The sequence below is a fragment of the Apis mellifera genome, linkage group LG4 (assembly GCF_003254395.2).
Source record: "Apis mellifera strain DH4 linkage group LG4, Amel_HAv3.1, whole genome shotgun sequence".
NCBI classification, from domain to species: Eukaryota; Metazoa; Arthropoda; class Insecta; order Hymenoptera; family Apidae; genus Apis; species Apis mellifera.
The window spans coordinates 767,831-788,957 of record NC_037641.1 but is presented as its reverse complement, the minus strand read 5'-3'; the positions used below and the strand labels follow the sequence as shown (position 1 = coordinate 788,957).

The 21,127-nt window shown below is 17.9% G+C and overlaps 2 protein-coding genes across 3 annotated transcripts; one reads left to right on the top strand and one right to left on the bottom strand.

Moving 5' to 3' along the window:
* Positions 1-16,136: 16,136 nt before the first annotated feature.
* Positions 16,137-20,856, bottom strand: LOC412234 (pyrroline-5-carboxylate reductase). 2 transcript variants are annotated; one of them, XM_026440112.1, is made up of 6 exons: positions 20,492-20,856; positions 20,153-20,406; positions 19,989-20,070; positions 19,770-19,906; positions 19,492-19,703; positions 16,137-16,344 (listed from the first exon to the last, which is right to left on the bottom strand). In XM_026440112.1, exons 1-6 carry the CDS (start codon positions 20,580-20,582, stop codon positions 16,341-16,343), a joined length of 780 nt encoding a protein of 259 aa, XP_026295897.1. In that variant the 5' UTR covers positions 20,583-20,856; the 3' UTR covers positions 16,137-16,340. The 2 variants fall into 2 exon arrangements, with proteins under 2 accessions (XP_026295897.1, XP_395696.2); XM_395696.7 differs by lacking the exon at positions 16,137-16,344 and adding an exon at positions 18,856-18,982.
* On the top strand, positions 17,232-18,644 carry LOC725905 (pre-mRNA-splicing factor 18). Its single transcript, XM_026440111.1, has 4 exons — positions 17,232-17,294; positions 17,373-17,654; positions 17,729-18,157; positions 18,245-18,644. Exons 1-4 carry the CDS (start codon positions 17,232-17,234, stop codon positions 18,479-18,481), a joined length of 1,011 nt encoding a protein of 336 aa, XP_026295896.1. The 3' UTR covers positions 18,482-18,644.
* Positions 20,857-21,127: the final 271 nt, after the last annotated feature.

The following is a 21,127-nucleotide window of genomic DNA, read 5'->3' as shown; positions in this document are numbered from 1 at the left end:
ATTTTATTTTTATGTTTTTATAAATATAGACTATTTCTTTTAAATTACTTTGAATATATTTTTAATATAACGTAATCTAATTGATATATATATATATATATTTTTTTTCAGAAACTGTCTTCTTTTTTTTTTTGATGATATTTTATCATCATTTATATTTTATATATTATTATTTCCTTTAAGCAGAAAATCTATAGTTATATTTTTTTTTTGAAAACTCTGAAACTTCTTTTCTATAAAGGAAATATTTCTTTATATATGCCAATATCAAGCAATCATAATCTTATCATTATATATGCCTTAGATTCGCTTAAGTATCATTATATGACTTATCCTTTTAATTAAATTTTTCTATTCCAAAAATAATATTTTCTTCTTTAATGACTTTATATGCAATGCTTTGCAATGGCTTTATATCCAAACCCGGATAGCTTTTTACAAACCCGACATATAGCTTTTTTTTATTACATGATTTCATAGGAATAATATTATTCAAAATTAATTTAAGATTCATAATTATTCGAAATAAATATTGGTATAAAAATAATTATTAAAGATAGTTTAAAACTTTATGAGAATGCTTTAAAAATAGAGAAAAATGCAATTACAATATCTGTTTTTTTTTAATTATCTAACTTTGTTCCATTATATCATTTTATTTATAATCAAGAATTTAGTTAAAATAATGTTAAAAAAATTTTTTCAACTACAAACATAACAATTGTTTCAATTTTTTAGAAAATAGCATTTCTGAAATGTATATTTTTTCATTATTTTTAATGTTTAATGTTTAATTATTATAAATGCGATAATTCTCGATAAATTTTGCATGATTTTAAAAGTTATTAGAAAATATCAAAAATGAATACATAAAAATTTTTTGTTAATACTTGGAAATTATAATTAATATACATCAAACATATACAATTGTCCCTTACGATAATGTATATTTTCAAACTTGAATATATAATTATAATTTTATTGGAAAGAATTTATTTAAAATAGCATTTTGAAATTGTATAGTGTTAAAAAATATTTTATAACTAATTTAGATTATAATAATTAATGCAGCGTATTTTTTACAATCACATATATTTGAATTTGAAATCCATTTATAGTTATTATTAATTATTTAATTATTTATATTTTTAATAAAAGTTATTAAAAAGTTATTATATATTTAAAATATATTTTAAATATTAAAAATATTTATAATTTATATATTTTATTAAAAATTATAATATTAAAAAAGAATATAATAATTATTAAATTATTATTATATATTTTTAATTATAAGATTATAATCAATTAAATAATTACAATTACAAAGAAATATAGTAGAATCTTAATTAAATTATTAAATTTTATTTTATTTTTTAATTTTAATTTTTTAATGATCAAAAAATTCTATATAACCATTTCTTTCATAATAAATAATCTATAAACTTATATAAATAATATAATCTATAAATAATCTATAAAAATAATATATTTTTTTTCTTTTTTGACCACTTTAAATCATTATATATATATATATATATATATATATATATAGCATCGCTTTTTTTGTTCAGATTTGTATTTCACATTTAATTGTTTTCTGAATACTGATATATTAAGAAATGTAAATTATTTTGTTGTACATTTTGAAATATATTATTTTGCATTATATATATGATATATTTTATTTATTTTTTAATTTCTTTCTTAACTCAGATTTTATAATTTTTGAATGTTTGGAATCTATTCTTAATCATTGTTATCTCTATATTAACTGATTAAGAAAAATAATGAAATACCTGAATCTCTACTATCTAAAATACTCTCTTATGGCTCCATAAATATTGGTATGTACTATTTTTAAAATTTCAGTTCTTTCTTTCTTTTTGAAAAATTTTTAAATTTAATTATATGAATTTTTCCTAAATGACATATCTTATATTCAAAATTTTTAGTGAAATTTTATAATTATATACCAACTCTTTTCTTTTCAAATTCTGGTTGATTTATTTTTTCATGTCATTTAGTTTTAATATTGTTTTTTAATATTCATTATTTTATAATTCATTATTTTTATCATAATAAACAATTCTGCAAATTCAAACAATTCTTCTTTTTGCAAAATATTTTAAATATTATTTCTATATTATTTTATAAGTCCGGATTTAAAAATGTTTTTATTAAACAATTACAATATATTCAATTCTTGAACTTTGTAACTTCGAATTAACAAAATTTTTAGAATTTTGCAAGTTCATTCAATGACAACATAAATCTTTATTAGCATATAAAGTTTGTTCTTGATCATTTAAAATAGATCATTTAAAATAAAATTTTGTTAACAATGAATTTTGTAATAAATCATTTTCATTACTATGTATTATAGCTTTATGAAAGTTAGAGCTAACTCATATTTTATTATTTGTAGGACAAAAAACAAATTGTGTTTTAAATCTAGCACATACGTAACATAACCTAACTTTATTAAGTATTTTTAAATATTAATTTCTTCTAATGTTTTAATTTATTAATTTAACATCATCTATATCTTTACATTATACAGATTCTTTTGTATATATTAACATTGATATATTATTATATCATATTATATTGATATTGATTAATTTTGTTAAATTTGTTACATATATATGACATGTATTACTATCTAAATATCATTAATATGTAATTTGTATTTTGATTTTCAAATATTAAGTTTCCACCTCTATTATAGTTTTACTTTTAAATAAAAGTATACTTTTAAGTAATAAATAATAAATCATCTCTAGATTCTATGGCTGTACGTAAATTTTTTTATTCTGATAAAAAGAAACTTTAGCAATAATTGAAAATAATTCAGTAATATTTTCTTCTTTTAATTTTTCTATTATTCATGAATTTATTTATTATTATTATATTCTCCTTTGTACATTTGCTTTTTTCATTATTCTGTATAGTTATTTATAAAAAATGGATTTTTTTACTGAATCTTTCAATTCAATAAATCAAAGTTTCCCATGCCATTTTTCAAATATCGCATTCTTTAATGTTATTAATTTAATTTTTACTAATGCTTAAGAACATTAGAGCCAATCCATTTCCATTTTTGATATTCAATTGTGTTTGTTTCTATTTTAAATACATTAATATATAAATATAAATTAGTACATATTATTATATTTTTCATTTAAACTTTCCAATATTTATAATTTTCTTTATTTAATTCTATAATTAATATTAATATGATAGATATGTATATTCTCATTTTTCATATATGCGAAACGTTATAATAATTAATAACAGAGATGCCAATACTGCTAAATATGATAATTATTTCCAATAGCGAAGAGTGTAAGTATAGAAAAAAAATTTTTTTAAATCAATTCTTCTATTAAATTACAAGTAACTATAATTGACTAATATTGATAATTATACAATGAAATGAAGAATAAATATATTAATTCAACGATATATCGTTTTCATATTATTTTTCAGTTTAATATTAATCTATTAAGAATTAATGCTAAGGAAAAATACCAGAATATCATTAATATTAAGAATAAAAGAAAGTAACTCAGTAGTATATTTCAAAACTCGAGTTGAATTTTCGATGAATGATTAATTTTATCTATTTATTTGATAAGTTGTTTTTTAATTTAATATTTATCGTTATTATTTTATATTATTTTATATTATTTTATATTATTATATTATTTTATATTAATATTTATCGTATATTATGGTACATTTATATTTTTTCTATTCCAAATACATATTATCTATCATTTATTTGTTAAAAAAGTTTTATATTTATTTTTTTATTTGTTTTGAACAATGAATAAATTGTATTCATTTGTTCTATACAAATAGCAACTAATTAATTATTTATTTATTATTTAAAAATAAAGAATAATTCGATATAATTTTTTTCAATAAAAATATATTTAATATACTTTCCTCGATATACGATTGGACTTATTTATTTAATTTTGACTATCATAATTCAACTAACGCTTCATAATTGATTAATTTTTTTCAAATTTTTTGTTAACTCCTTAATAAAAACTTGACTTTCTTTTATTCTCAACTTCTAATAAAAATTTTTGCAAAGGAAAATGTTGCTTGAAATTAGAAAATCATTAATTAATCATATCACAGTATTCTCTCACTTTTGGAACACTCCATAAAAATTAAACAAAAATTATTATTTTTCTATCTCTATATGATAATATATTCGATCATCCTGAGTGCTTGTTATGTAGCAAAAATATTTATCTTTAACAAAGTTAGACATTTCATGAATTTTTCGGAATATGAAAATATAAAAATAAAAAATCAAACATATTCTATATTTGATCCTTCATACTTCTTCAATAATATTAAAACATAGCATTCAAATTATCATGCGGGATCTAAAAAATCACATTTGCAAAGTCTAGGAGCATAGAAAGTGTTAGAAAAATTTGAATCGATTTCTGATCCTGATAATTCAGAAACCTGTGCTATTTGGAAGGCTTATTAAAAGAAATTACCAATTACATATGAGAGATAAAAATTAAATAATTATTGTTTTAAAAGGATTTCAAAACTATGACATTCAGAGAATGCTATCATCGAGTATTTAACACAATCCAACAAATAAAATACATATAAAAATGTATACTTGTATACAATGATAAATAAATTAGAAGCAATACGAATAGAATTCAAATTATTCATTGTGTTATTTATAATCTTATTTATATTCTTAAAAAAATCATTTTTATAAAATTCACTGATTTATATCATAGCGAACAAATTTTATTATATTTTAAGATGTTTTAATTATATTGTTCAAGACAAAGTAGATTTTAATTATCTTTTCAAGTAAAGAATTTTCGATTTTCCGATTCAGAAAATTTTTAGACATTATTTAAAATTATATAGTATTTATAGAGATAAATTATAGAGATTTTTGTATATTTCTAATTCTATAGAATATAAATATTCCAAATGGCTTAAGTATGATAAAAAAAAATATATATAATATATTATGTATACAAAATAAAATACAATATAAAAATATAAAAAAAGTTTGGTAAATTGAAATTTTAAAATAAGATATACATAAATTTTCAAAATTTTAAAAAATAATTTTATTCATTCAAAGAAAATGTGGTAAATATTATATCATATTTATATTTATATTTATATTTATTTATTTATTCATTCATAATATAATTCAATATAATTTTTTATCAATAAAAAATACTTATTATATTTAATATATTTTCGAATCTTATGTTGCTTAGACTCAATCGCACTCGGCAATAGTAATACAATTAGGTTACGCGCTTTATAATTAATTAGTGTTTTTTATTAATAACTCTTTAAAAAAGTCTTAATGAAAATTTTTCCAAAGCAGTGTTACTTGAAATTATTTCAAGAATCTCAAGTTTACAAATATTTTAATATTTTTGGGATATGCTTTTTCATTTAGATCATTTGCTTTCATTTTATATGTAGATAAACATGTATTACATGTAGATAAACAATTTTAAAAATTTTCAATATTTCATAATCAATATTTTATGTTCCGTTAAAATATATTTTATAATAATGTAATATTATTTATGTCATTTTCTTAACTATTTCTGAATTTATTTTGAGCATATATCTGATAAAAAAATATTATGAAAATTAAAAATATTCTAACTCACTTTCTTTTATGGTATATCTATATCTTATAAACATTATTATTTTCCTATTCAAATATTTACAACTTCAATAATTTGGCAAAAATGATAATAAACAATAAATAAAAAAATATATAAAAACAAAAAAGACTTTATATATAAAATATAAATTTGTTTTTCATTATTATCACAATATTAAGATATGATATTCATAAAAAATTTTATTTCTTATCTTTTCTCTTTCTCATTTAATGTATTATATTTATAAACATTGTATTTTGTAATTTACGTAATTCATAAAAGTAAATAAATTAAAAACAGAAAGAAGTTTTACAAAATAAAAACTTTTATTTTTATTACTATATTTTTATGTATTGCATTATTTTTTAATAAATGTATTAATTAATGTAATAAATTAATGTAATAATTTAATAAATGCATAATAATAAATATATATAATAAAATTATTATAAAAATATTCGATCATGCTCGATTAAATTTATCAATTGATTCATTGTCATTTTTCTTCCATTTCGAATTACATATTGATTCAACATATCAAATCGTTTTAAATCAAATTATATACAGAAGAAAAGATAAATGCCTTCGTAAATATCAAATTGAGTTACTTTATTACTTTAATATAACTAGCAAGTCATTATTTTTAATTATCAAACATTTTTTAAAATCAACGTTTCTATTTAACAATGATTTATTCTTGAATCAAATAAATATATAATATAATACATATATTTAAAATATATGTATATATTCGTATGATTTTGCTCATAACATATTGTGTACCTAAAATGACTTCAAATCGATAATATTTGATTCTCTTTATTTTTTTTTTTTTTTTATCATTCATTTTCACTCAAAAATTTTAGTAAATTTTAGTAAATTTTAGTAAATTTTATTTTAATAAATTTTATTTTAATAAATTTTATTTCTTTATTTTTTAATTTTATTTTTTTAATTTTTCTTAATTTTATTTGTTATTTTTATGTCGTTTTTAAGGTATTCTGAATAAAACTTAATTTCTAATTATTTTCAACCTAATTTCTATCTTGTAATCCAATTTTAATACTTTCATGAAAAAAGTGAAATAAATAATAATTGATAATAAATTGATGCATAAAAAATATATTATTTTATTATTTTATAAAAAATATTAAATTAAGAATAAAAATTAGAATTAACTTATGAAATGATCACAATAATTTGAATTATATATTGGGTTGGCAACTAAGTAATTGCGGATTTCAGTTGAAGTTGATGACGATCTAATCAAAGCAATAATCGATTCGGATCGTCACAATACAACTCGTGAGATTGCAAAGAAGCTTCATGTATCACATACATGCATTGAAAACCATTTAAAACAACTTGGCTATGTTCAAAAACTTGATGATGAACATGAGTTCCTCACGAACTGAAAGAAAAGCATTTAACGCAATGCATTAACAGCTGCGATTTGCTAAAGAAACGTAATGAAAATGATCCATTCTTAAAACGACTGATAACTGGCGATGAAAAATGGGTTGTTTATAACAATATCAAGTGGAAAAGATCGTGGAGCAGGCCACGTGAACCAGCTCAAACAATATCAAAAGCTGGTATTCATCAAAAGAAGGTTTTGTTATCAGTTTAGTGGGATTACAAAGGAATTATCTATTTTGAACTCTTACCACCCAACTGAACGATCAATTCTGTTGTCTATATTGAACAACTAACGAAATTAAACAATGCAGTTGAAGAAAAACGGCCCGAATTGACAAATCGAAAATGTGTTGTATTCCATCATGACAATGCAAGGCCACACACATCTTTGGTCACTCGGCAAAAATTATTGGAGCTTGGTTGGGATGTTTTGCCACATCCACCATATAGTCCTGACCTTGCACCATCTGATTACTTTTTGTTTCGATCTTTACAAAACTCCTTGAATGGTAAAAATTTCAATAATGATGATGATATCAAATTGTACCTGATTCAGTTTTTTGCTAATAAAAACCAGAAGTTTTATGAACGTGGGATTATGATGCTGCCTGAAAGATGGCAAAAAGTCATTGATCAAAATGGGCAACACATTATAGAATAAAGTTATTTAATTCCATGAAAAAATTATCTTTGATTTTCTAAAAAAAATCCGCAATTACTAGTTGCCAACCCAATAATTCATTCTGTATTCAATAATAGTTTCATTATTTTCAATAATTTTCGATTTTTCAATTTATTAATAGTAATTTATATGTAGATATAATTTTTTACATTGTTTGAAAAGGCTCGGACACAATAACAATGACTGTTTCATAAGTTACATTTGTTTATTACTGATCACTACATTATTGATCACTAGAAAAATGATCGCAAAGATTACATTATGATGTATATATCAAGGCCCATTTGTTTCATCTTTTCTTTTTCATTTCCATTTAATTGCACATTTGTCGAAAATAAATGAAAGGAGAAAAAGTTTGAGAGAATTTCAAAAAATTAATCAATTATTATAAAATCAATAAAAATTCAAGTTATTGTCAATCAATACGAAATTGATAAAAATTTAATTAGCGAAATTAATTATTAAAAAAAAAATTAGTAATTTAACATTGAGAAATCATTAAATCGCAACCAAGGTATCACTTCTCATTTAAATTCATTATATAAATACATTGTGATTATAAATTCATTATATAATTAAACATACTATTAAATATTAAACATTCTACAAGATTCTTTGAGCATTATCATAGTTAGTCAATTTAAGTATCTTTTGCAATTAAGTCATGACTTGATTTTAATTTTTTGTTAAATACAAAGTTTTTTTATAATGTTTGTAATTGCGATTTATTTTTAACTGAATTTATAATTATATTTAACTATCTAATTTTTTAAAATATTTTCTAATTAACTTTTCAATTAGTTCTTTTTTCACTTACTTTAATAAATTTAAAATATATTATATATATATATATATATATATATATATATATATATATATAATTTAATATTTCATAAAAAAATTTTTTAATTTTCTATTAATTTTAAATTATTATTTTAAAAAATATTTTAATTCAAATATATATACATATACATACATGTATATACAATATGCATATTTATATTTATATGTATATTTATATATATATATTTATTATTTTATAAATTTATATATTATATATTTATATATTATTATACATATTATATATTATATATATTATAGTTATTAATAGTATATATATATATATATATATATATATATATATATATATTTTAACGTTTACAAAAAAAAGAATTTCATATCTTAGATTATGCAATCTTAACAAAAATTCAATAAAATTATTTCTTTCTATCCAATGATTATAGTATTCAATTATTAACACTTTAAAATAAAAAATTATTCAAAAATACCAAAAAATTTCTATAAAAATTTTAGCAGGAATTAATAGATCATTTAGAAATAAAATAAATCTGAAAAAATTGAAAAAATATTAAATTTAAAAAAAAATAAAAATATCTTCTTAACTAACAGCTTTATATTATAAAAATTTAATATTTTTTCATAAAAAAACAATCAAACCTCATCCAATAGCATCTTATAAAATATGATTCAATTTAAAAAATAAAATCAATTAAATAAAATCAAAAATCAATCAAATAAAATTAAAATCAAATTATATGTTTTTTAATTTTTATTTAATTTTTCGTATTATTATAATATTATAATATCATAATATTAGAAATTAAATGAGATATTCTGAATATATAAAATATACAGAAATGTACTTTTTCATATGCAAATTTGTTTCGCTTCATTATTCTCTCAAAAAATTATTAATAATAATTAAATTATTAATAATTCAAGCAATTTTAATTCTATAAATTATTGAATGTAAATTTGCGCATCAATTTTATCTCTATCTCATTTATAATTAATGTTTATTATTTTGATATAAAATAAAAGTGAAACTGTAAAGAAATAATAGTCAAAGTTCAATATATTTTGATATTAATCAAATATTAATATCAGATATTAAAAATCTATACTAAAAATCTGTATAAATATATCTGTATATTGTATAATAATTTTCTTTTTGTTGATATTGCATATTTAATATTTTTATATATTTATATAATATTTTTATTCATTATTTTTATTTTTTAAAATAATATTATTTCTATATATAATTATCATTTATAATTTATAATTATAATATAATTTATAGAAATTATTATATAATATTTATTATATAATAATATCATATATTATATATTATACATTATTATATAATATTTATATGAAAGTCATTCAATTAAACATGTATTCAAATATTATTTCATTAAATTCAGCAAACATAATTTTGCGATATAACTAACCATATATTACTGAAATACCATTACTAATACTGATCAAAAATATTAGAAAAAGAGAATAGATAAAAAAAATGAGAGTATACTAATACTTAAAACCGAATCTTTATATATATTAAAAACAAAAATGCAGAAATCTAGATCAACAATCTTTCAATTACCAAAAATGCTGTTTTATTTTTATCTCGATTTATCTTTTGTTTGTATATATATTTTAAAAATAAAAAAAAAATTATTAGATTGATACTATGTATTTCAAAAAAAAAATATAAAAAAAAAATTAAAATATATATGCATTTTATGGATATAATATAAATAAATATATGTGATATTAATAATATTAATTCGTGTTATAAATCTGTATTAATCTAATTAAAATAATTAAGATAAATCTGTGATATTCAATTTCAGTTATCTTTCTTCAATTCAGTAATCTCATGTTAAAATAAAAAATATAAATGAGATACAGATAAAAATTTAATTCATTGATTTATGTTCAGTGAATCACTGGAATTCAAATTAATTCAATTATCATTAGTTGAATTCATCATGACTTTCTTATATATATAAAAATAATTAAGATTGTATGTAGAAAAATATATTCGAGTTTTTTAATCCTTTTTAAATTTTATGGAATGCATTTTAATTTATTTTTATGAATTTCGGCAAATAAACAAATTAAATATCAAACAATTCATCTAAATTTAAATAAAATATTTATATAATGATTCATCTATTTAATATAAATGTTTTTAATAATAGATTTAAATAAAATGATATATTATGTAATATCAATATTCTGAATTCGTATTATAACTTACCAATAAATTTTTTGTTACTTATTGAAAAAATAAATAATTTAAATCAAAACTATAGATTATAAAAATATTCGAATATATATATGTATTTAACGATCTATATTTTTGTTAATAGAAAAAATAAATTCAACCTTGTTTCGATAAAATATTTATTTTATTTTATAAATATCAGTGATTTATTTAGTTTGATGTAATATTTTATTAAAATTAAAAAAATTAAATGAAATCACAATTATTTTTCCTGTCGCAAAAATATTCAAACATTTTATAAATTTATAATAAAATAAGTAAAATAGCAATTTTTTATAAAAATTAAATATTGGTTTTAATATTTTTTTAATATCTTCTTCTTCTATCTATAACATATTATTTAAGATTATTTAAGATAAAAATTTATTACATGAATTAATTAAGATAAAGATTAAAAATTATTTTTTGCTAACAATTTATTCTATATTTTATTTCTATCTTAGATAAATTTGTATATTCTTTAATATGTATTATTATTTTTTACTCATTCGATGTTTTTCAATTATTTGCATGAGGATATTAAGTATTCGTTACAAATCAAATAAATATGTTATTAAACATATTTTTTGATCACTAACTTAATATGAATGATGAAAAAAAAATAATAATAACAATAACAACAACAACAACAATAATAATAATAATAATAATGATGATGATGATGATGATGATGATGATGTTGATAATGTTGATGATGATAATGATGATGATAATAAATAATAATTTTTTATTGGCATTATTAATCTGATAAAAAAAAATCTCTTAACTAAATAATTTTAAAAATATTATTTAATAAATTTTAAATTTAGTTTTTTAAACTAATTAATATTTTTTAATTTGTTATACACAAATAATACAATGTTTAGTAAATGTGTATATTTAATAAAAATAATATAAGCAATATTTTTATATTGAATTGATATTTAACGTTATAGTATTAAAAGTTTATTGCAAATAACTCTATATTTATAGAAACAATAGATAAATGTGCTTGCACAAACAATTACGGATGGTTGTACATGTATAAAAAAAATTCTTTATAATAATAGCAATATTTTTTTTATAAATATCTCGAAAATAAAAACAATAATATGCAAAGAAAAAAGTTGTTCAAAATCTTGTCTAGAATATATCCAAAAATATAGATATATCCGAAAATTACAAAAATCAATAAAGAATATTAAATTATAATTATGATTATAATTATATATATTATATTATGATTATAATTATAATTATATATTTGAAAATTAAAGTCGACAATCTATTATATATAAAAAGAGATACATAAAATAAAGTCTTTTACAATATATTTCAATATATGCTCAAAATCTTAAAATCAAATCATACTTAAAATCAAATCAATGTAACATAAAATAATCAAACTAATTAACAGATTAATTTTAAAGAGATAATCAGATAAATATACAGATAGAAAATATTCCTTGAGCGATCAAAGTTATAGCCGATATTACATGGAACATTTTATACATATAAATTTCAATATCACTACTACATTATTTAATTGGTTATATTTGATGATATGCGCGATACAATGACGATATAAGAATAAAAACAGTTGTGTGTCTATATAAGTAACATTCAATGCTTAGTTATATCTATATTGGCACAATTCAATATATTGTATCGAAAATTTTTTGTCACTACCTCAAAAACTAATAATTGAAATTAAAATTTTAAATATAGGATAGAAAAATATAAATATAATAATAAAAACAAAAAAAATTCAAAATATCAAGAAAAAAAATAGAATTAAAATAAGGTAAAAAGATTTACAAGATTCAGATTATTGAAAAAAAAAAAATATTGATTGAAAGAAAAATTATGTAAACTATGTAAAAAAAAATTAAATAAGACTGAAAAGAAAGATGGAAGAATGTGGAAAGATTGAGAATATTATAAAAAATGATATAGCAAGAATATTAGGAAAAAGTAGCAAAAAAAAAAAAGGATAAGAAAAATAGATATTAAAAAAATTGATAGAAAAAAAAAAAAAATAAGAAAGGTATCAAAATGAAAAATTGATAAATAAAAGTTTATGAAAAAAGTTTATCGTAAAAATATTAAAAAGAAATAAATGCAAGAGAGCAAAGAAGTAAAACTATGGTGAAATTCCTAAGAAAATCAGAACAAAGAAAAGTATAAACATATGATAAAGATAAGATGTAAAGAAAATTTAAAAAAAATAAAAAAATAATATAAAGAAAAAAAAAAGAAAGAAAGAAAAAAGAATTTTGAAAGAATATAAAATGTCATAATTAATAAATAAAAAGAAAATAAAAAATTAATAATAAATAAAAAAATACAAAATGAACAAAAAAAGAAATATAAAAGTACAAAAAGAAGAAAAAAATGACTAAATATAAAAGAAAATTTTTGAATTTTACAAATAAAATCAAAATAGCATAAAAAAAACAAATGTGAGAAATATTTACAAAAACAAAAGAAAGAAGAAGAAAATAAAGGAAAAAGGAAAGAATAAAAATAGAAATCATAAGTATAAAAATAATGATGGAAATCATAGAAGCAAAATAAGAATTATGAATGAAAAAGAAATAGAAAAGAAAAGAGAAAGAAAAAGAAAAGAATGAAAAGAAAGAAAGCAAAATTAAGAGTTATGATTTAAAAAAAAAAATAATAAAAGAAAGAAAGAAAGTTAATAAAAGAGACTATTGAAAAATAGTTAAAGATACTTAAAAATAATTAAAATAGAAATAAATAAATAAATAAATAGACAAAATGGTTAAAAGAAAGAGGTATGGAAGATTGAGATGAATGAATTCAAAAGAAAAGAAAAAAAAAGATAGTAATAAAAACAAAAAAATAAGAATTAGAAAAAGAAAGAAAAAATAAAGGATAATCAGAAAGAGAAGTTTAATTTTTTTGTAATTGAAAAAAGAAAAGAAAAATTTTAAATTATATATATATGTATATATATATATGTATTATATGAATATGAAAAGAGAATAAAAAGTATTCTCCTTCTAAATCTAGTTTCTAAATCCGAATCTTGTATGGAAAATATAAGAAAAATCAAATGAAAACTCAAAAACACAAAAGATAGAAAATAAATTTGTAATACATACTGATAAATGTTTTATATTTATATTTATATTTAAAATAATTTTATAATAAATATAAGAAGATATAGATATAGATTAAATGATTTATAATTTATAATTTATACTTCATATAATTCATAGAAATAACTTCAGAATAACTTTTTGATTTCATTATATAAAATATAAAAATTATTTTTATAATAATTTCTTTTGATTTTTAATATTATATTTGATATTTTTATTTTTGTTTTAATTTATAAAAGACATTTATATAGACATTATAATATATATTATATATTAAACAAAAAAGAGAAGAATAAAAATAAAAATTATATAAAAAATAATAAAAATCATAAAAGCAAAATAAGAATTATGAATGAAGAAAAAAGAAATAGAAAAGAAAAGAGAAAGAAAAAATATATTAATTTGTATATAGAAATATAAAAATGAATTATGATTAAATAAATAAAATAAGTTTAATAAAATATATTATAATAAGAAAAAATAATAAAATGTATCATGTTATCTTTTATATCTTATAAATCTTATATTATTATATACATTATATAATAATAAAACAATAAAAAACAACATATCTGATTTATATAATAATCAAAAAATATATTATAGTTTATTCATTATTTGATGTAATTCTCAACTGAGTTATGTGATTGGCCAATATTTTTTGTTAATAATTTATTAATAAAACTATAACAAAAAGAAAAATTAAAGAAGAATTTCCAATTAATGAATGTTATCACATTTTTTAAATACTTTATATAAAACATAATATTTATATCTATAATATTTCATATTTCAATATTATCTATTTTAATAATATTTTGTTATTTATTTCATAATTATTTTATTTTTTATTTATTTAAAACCATAAATATTCAATAGAAATAATAACAAAGCTTTATAGTGGCATATTTAAATAGTATATATTATATAATATCCAAGCAATGTTTAGAATCGTTCAGAATTCACTATTTAAAGTAAAAGTTATGATAATTTATTTTTTATTAAATCTAACTTTTTGATACCTTACTTAAAATTTTTCTTTAACTTAAAATATCTTAATGAAAATATCTATCTAATTAATAAATTCTATTTATAAATATAATATCATTATCTATTATATAATTCTATACTATATAGAATATTAACACTATCATGTTTTATAGTCAGGTATAATTTTTCATTTCAATTTTCGATTTTTTTCAAATATAATTGCATCAGAATAAAAAATATTTATATTAAATTTGCTTTTATCGAAAAGTATAATAATATTTCAGAAAATATTTCCTTTATTAATGTATTTTTTTTTTTCGCAAAATTTAGTCTCTGTTATTAATTAAAAATTAGTTTATTAAAACAATTTCTTACTTATTTATGATTATTATATTATATAAAACGATATTTTTGTAAAATTTTTCAATAAAATTCTGAATGAAGATCTTTTTCTTGCATTTTTGAATAATTACAAGTTTTAGAACCAATATTAAAATTAATTTTATTTTATGAATAATTACCTTTTTTCAATATTTTAATTTTTTTAATAATAAAAATCGACTTTTATTAATTTTTACTAATTTCATTTGCGAAATTTTCTATATTATTTCATTTTTTAATAATATATTAAATCATTAGTTTTATTCAATATCTTTTTGTAAGATTTCTTTTCTTTAAAATTTTAATATTCTCTTTTAATATTAATTTTCTCTTGTATTTTTATATTTTGAATTTTTTTCAAATATCATCTATATTTTAAATGTAAAGAACTACTATATTATACTAAACTTAAACAATATTTTACTATTAATCCTAATAATATATTATAATTAATATAAATATAATATAATATAATATAAATTTGTAAACATGATTTATTTCTAAATATTCGAATATTTTTGTGATTTATATATATATATAAAAAATATATAAATATATAAAAAATATATCTATATAAAAAAAATTTTCTCTAACTTCAATATATCGACTTTATTTTAAAGTTTATATTCTTGATATTTATATTTTACTATAGTTATAATATTACTTTGAAAAATTAACCGTAATATATATAATTATTTTCAGCGAGCAATACTTTGATTACATTAAATATGAAGAATAATATTGGGAATGAGAATAGAGACATCAAATGTTTACAATAATATTTTAATATTTGAGCACTTATTTTAAAATGAAAAATTTTTTTAAAAATGGTACCAAAATCATCTCCCGCTGGTGTTTCTCACTTTTATATATATCATAATAGGAAATTCATGATATATAATAATTAGAAATGCATTGATTTTATTTCGTGAGAAAATGAAGATATCACCATATGTATTTCATTCATGTTATTATCTGAAACATAAAAATGTATTACATGATGTATTACTATTCTAATGATAATAATAAATTTAATCAATTTTTTATATATATCTATATTATTATATATATATTATTATATTATTATTATTATTATTATATATTACTATATTATATATAATTAAAAGTAACAAAATCTCATAATGAAAATAAATCATTTATTTAAATTAAATATTTTAAATATTTAATAATAGAATATAGATAATAACTAGAATATAGATAAAAGTATAAAATATATTATAGAATTTTGATCGAATATCGAAAAATTTTCAATAAATAACGAATCTAAAAATAACAACTGTAAATTTCTCTGCTAAATAATTTCTTGTTTACTATTAAATAATTTATTGTTTGTTTCGTCACTATTTATATATATATATATATATATATATATATATATATATATATATATATATTATATAATATATATATATTATATTTTTGTAATTTCCATTTAAATATATTTATTAAAATAAATTTTGAAGTAATTAAAAATTGTATAGAAAGCTAGCGATTATTTCTTTTCTCTTATAACATATTATATTACAGCGAATATGTTTGTTTTGAAATTCCAAAATTTATGTATTAAATATCAATACAGGAATATATCACATTACATATCAATATATTTCAGTACAAAGTATCGATAGTTGAATTGAAAAGTATCGATATTCGAAATATCGATATTATATTGCCCACCATTAGTTTATTCTATATATAAATTGTGATACTATATAAATAACCTTAAAAAATTAAATAGAGAAAAATAATTTCTTAATTATTTTAGGACAATTTCTGAATTTATTATTCATATACATATAATAATTTCTAATATAAGTTGAATTCATTGAAATTTTTTAATAATGGATATTTTAAAAGCAGAAATAATGAAGAAAAGAAAACAATTGGAGGAAAGCAATGTTTTGGTAATATTTTATTTAATAATCAATTTATAATATTTTTAATTATTTTTTTGATTTATTTAAAATGAAATAATATTACAGCAAAATAACAAAAAATATTTTAGAAGAAGTGAATTAATGACAAAGGATCAAAAAATAAAAGAAATACAAGAAAATAATGATGATGATATTAAAATTGATACAACTCAACAACAAGAGGATTCTGTAACTGATGGTAGTTCTGAACATTTAACATTACCTAGACACGAAGTAATTAGAAGATTACGTGAAAGAAGTGAACCTATATTATTATTTGGAGAATCAGAAATAGAAGCCTTTAAACGATTAAGAAAATGTGAAATTCTTGAACCTGAAGTAAATAAAGTAAGTATTTAAAATATTTTGAAAGAATAAAATAATTGCAATGATTACTATATAATGATTATTTTAAATTAAAGGGTTTTAGAAATGATTTCCAAGAAGCTATGGAACAAGTAGATCAAGCATATTTGAATGAAATATTAGCTTCTTCTAAACCTCAAGATCGTGATGGAAAAGGAGATGTACATGTGCCAGATGAAGGAGTTACTTATGAAGATTTACAAAAAATGTCCATAAAATTAAATAAGGGTGACAGAGATTTTGATTTAAATGTCATTACACAATTCATACAATTCTTAGTACAAATGTGGGGTAATCAATTAAATAGTAGAAGTACTGCAGAAAAAATGAGCACCAGAGGAAAAATGGCTAGTGCTACTTATGCCCAAACAAGAGAATATTTAAAACCTCTTCTTAGAAAATTAAAAAATAAATCTCTTCCAGAAGATATTACTGATAGTTTAACTGATATTGTAAAACATTTACTTGAACGTAATTATATATTAGTAAGTATATTAATAAATTTATATAATATATACATGATTTTAAAATAATGTATATATTACAAGTATATTACAAGTTCTTTATTGTAGGCAAGTGATGCATATTTACAAATGGCAATAGGAAATTCTCCATGGCCTATTGGAGTAACTATGGTTGGTATTCATGCGCGTACGGGAAGAGAAAAAATTTTCTCAAAAAATGTAGCACATGTAATGAATGATGAAACTCAAAGAAAATATATTCAGGCATTAAAAAGACTTATGACCAAATGTCAAGAATATTATCCTACAGATCCATCTCGTTGTGTAGAATATTCAAAAACATAATATTTTTATATGTAATATACAAATTACATACAATTACATTTTGTATAATATATAATTGTAAAATATTTAACATATAGTATACATTATCAATATAATATTTTATTTTTCTTACTAGCATTATAATTAAATTATACATAAAAAGGAATACAAATTATATTTATTTAAAATAGCAAATCAATTTGTTTGAATACTACAATTTGAATACTTATTTTCATACTAAATTAGAACTTATTTGTACTATTTATATTTTTAAATAATAAATAAAATAATAAATTATCTTAATAATAATAAACATCTTAAAATTAAAGAAATACTTATAATTCTTAAAAACAAAAATAATTTCTTAAAAATAAAGAAATTTATAAAAATGCAAATTATATTACATATTTTCATATTATATATTATTATTATATTTATATTTTACAATTTTTTTATTTTATATTAGACGTTAATTCGTTTGATTTTCTTACTGCAGCTTCAACTGCATTCATCATAGAAGCTCTACAAATATAATTAATAATGTTATAATGCAACAATATATAAAATGATCCATCAGATATTACTATCTTTTTTATACTATTGATAATAAAAATTTTTTTAAATAAAATTGAATGGAAAATTAGAAAGAACATATTTTGATATTATTATTAGTTTTTTTTTTATATAGTCTTTTGATACATATGAGTTTTTTTTTTAAATAGAATTATATATTTTTTTATTACACTAATTCATATTTGATTCTCTACAAAAAAATATTAACTTATATTAAAAAATTATTAATTTAAGATTTTTAATTTATTAATTTAAGAAATATTTTAACTTGAAGTTTAAAATTTATTGCATAAAAAACAAGAATTATTGCAAAGTAACACTTTAATGTTTTTCTTTCATTCAATTAATTCAATTATTCTAAATGTTTAATTTCATTTTTTTGTTATAGATAATAGGAATGAAAATCAAGATGATAATATCTGGAGAATCTATATATAATATTTTCATGGTTATTTTACCTAACTTGTCCACATTCCATAGCATGTACTCCTGTAATAGTTGTACCTCCTGGAGAACATACTTCATCTTTTAATTGACCAGGATGTCTACCTGTTTCTAATACCATTTTACCAGCTCCAACTAATACTTGAGCTGCAAATTTTGTTGCCATTGGTCTTGGAACACCCATCTTCACAGCACCATCTGCTAATGCTTCTATAACAAGATATGCCTAGAGAAATTTTATTTAATTTTAATGTTTGTTTTCAAAAAAATATATAATATTAATTATACCTACATAAGCAGGACCAGATCCTGAAAGACCACCTATAGCATTCATAAGAGATTCAGGAACATTTTCAATTACACCAATATATGAAAATAATTTTTCTATTATAGTTTCATCTTGATTTGTTGTATTCATAGAACAATATACTGAACATTAGAAATTATAATTATTATTTCATATAATATTATTTTATATATTTATATTATCTTATTTTATATCTTATTTTACCTGTTATTCCTTCTCCAACCATCATTGGAGTATTAGGCATGCATCTAATTATTCTGGGATATGTAACAATAGATTTAAGTTTCTAAAAATATATTAATTATTAAATTAAATTTATATTTATTTATACAAACATGGCTTATCTATATTTTTAATAATAATTTTACATTAGCTAAACAATCTAATGTAACTCCTACAAGAACTGAAACAAAAAGTATATGTGAAGCTTTGCTTGTCATCGTTTCTCTAATACCCTTAAGTGCATCATCAAACATATGAGGTTTCATTGCTAAGAATATGATATCACAATTATCTACTACTTCTCCATTTTTTAATGTAGCATGAGCACCAAGATCATTCCAAAAGCCTAAAGTTTTATTTGTACGAGCAGAAACCCAAACATTATCTGGATTTAAAATACCTGTAATAAGAATTTAATTGTATCATTATTTTTCGTATCACAATTAATCATTAATTTTATAAATTATATTAAAAAACTATTTTACCTTTACGAATTAAGCCAGCACCAATAGCACTTGCCATATTTCCACCACCAATAAAACCAACTTTATTTGACAATAAATAACCTTTATCCATATTTATTAAAAAATATTAAATATATATATTGTTTACAAAATCAAATATGATACAATATATTTATCTTTTGTTCAAAGTATTCTTAAAAATTCTAATTAAACTGACATTTAATAATTTTAATAACATAATATAAAATATTAATAAAGTAAATTGTTTATTTAATTATTTATTATTATTAAATATTTTCTTGATATTCAATATTAATTATTTATTTAAATATTTCAAAATTAAAAAATATACGTTAAAAAATTTTTTTGAGACATTTTTAAGTATGTGACTGAAGAAAAGACACGAAGTATGAAAAGAACATAGAAAGAAACTTAAAAAAAATATATTGTTTAGATATCATCAATAAAATTTTGTTATATAAAAATATAATTTCAAAAATATTAATATAATTTGAAAAATTGTTTATATTTTTACAATGATTTATAAATTTATAATCGATATTTCATAATTTTTATAATTTTTTATATAATATAATATATAGTACATGTATTATTTTTTATATTTTATGATTTAATTATTTGTGTATATTATGAAAA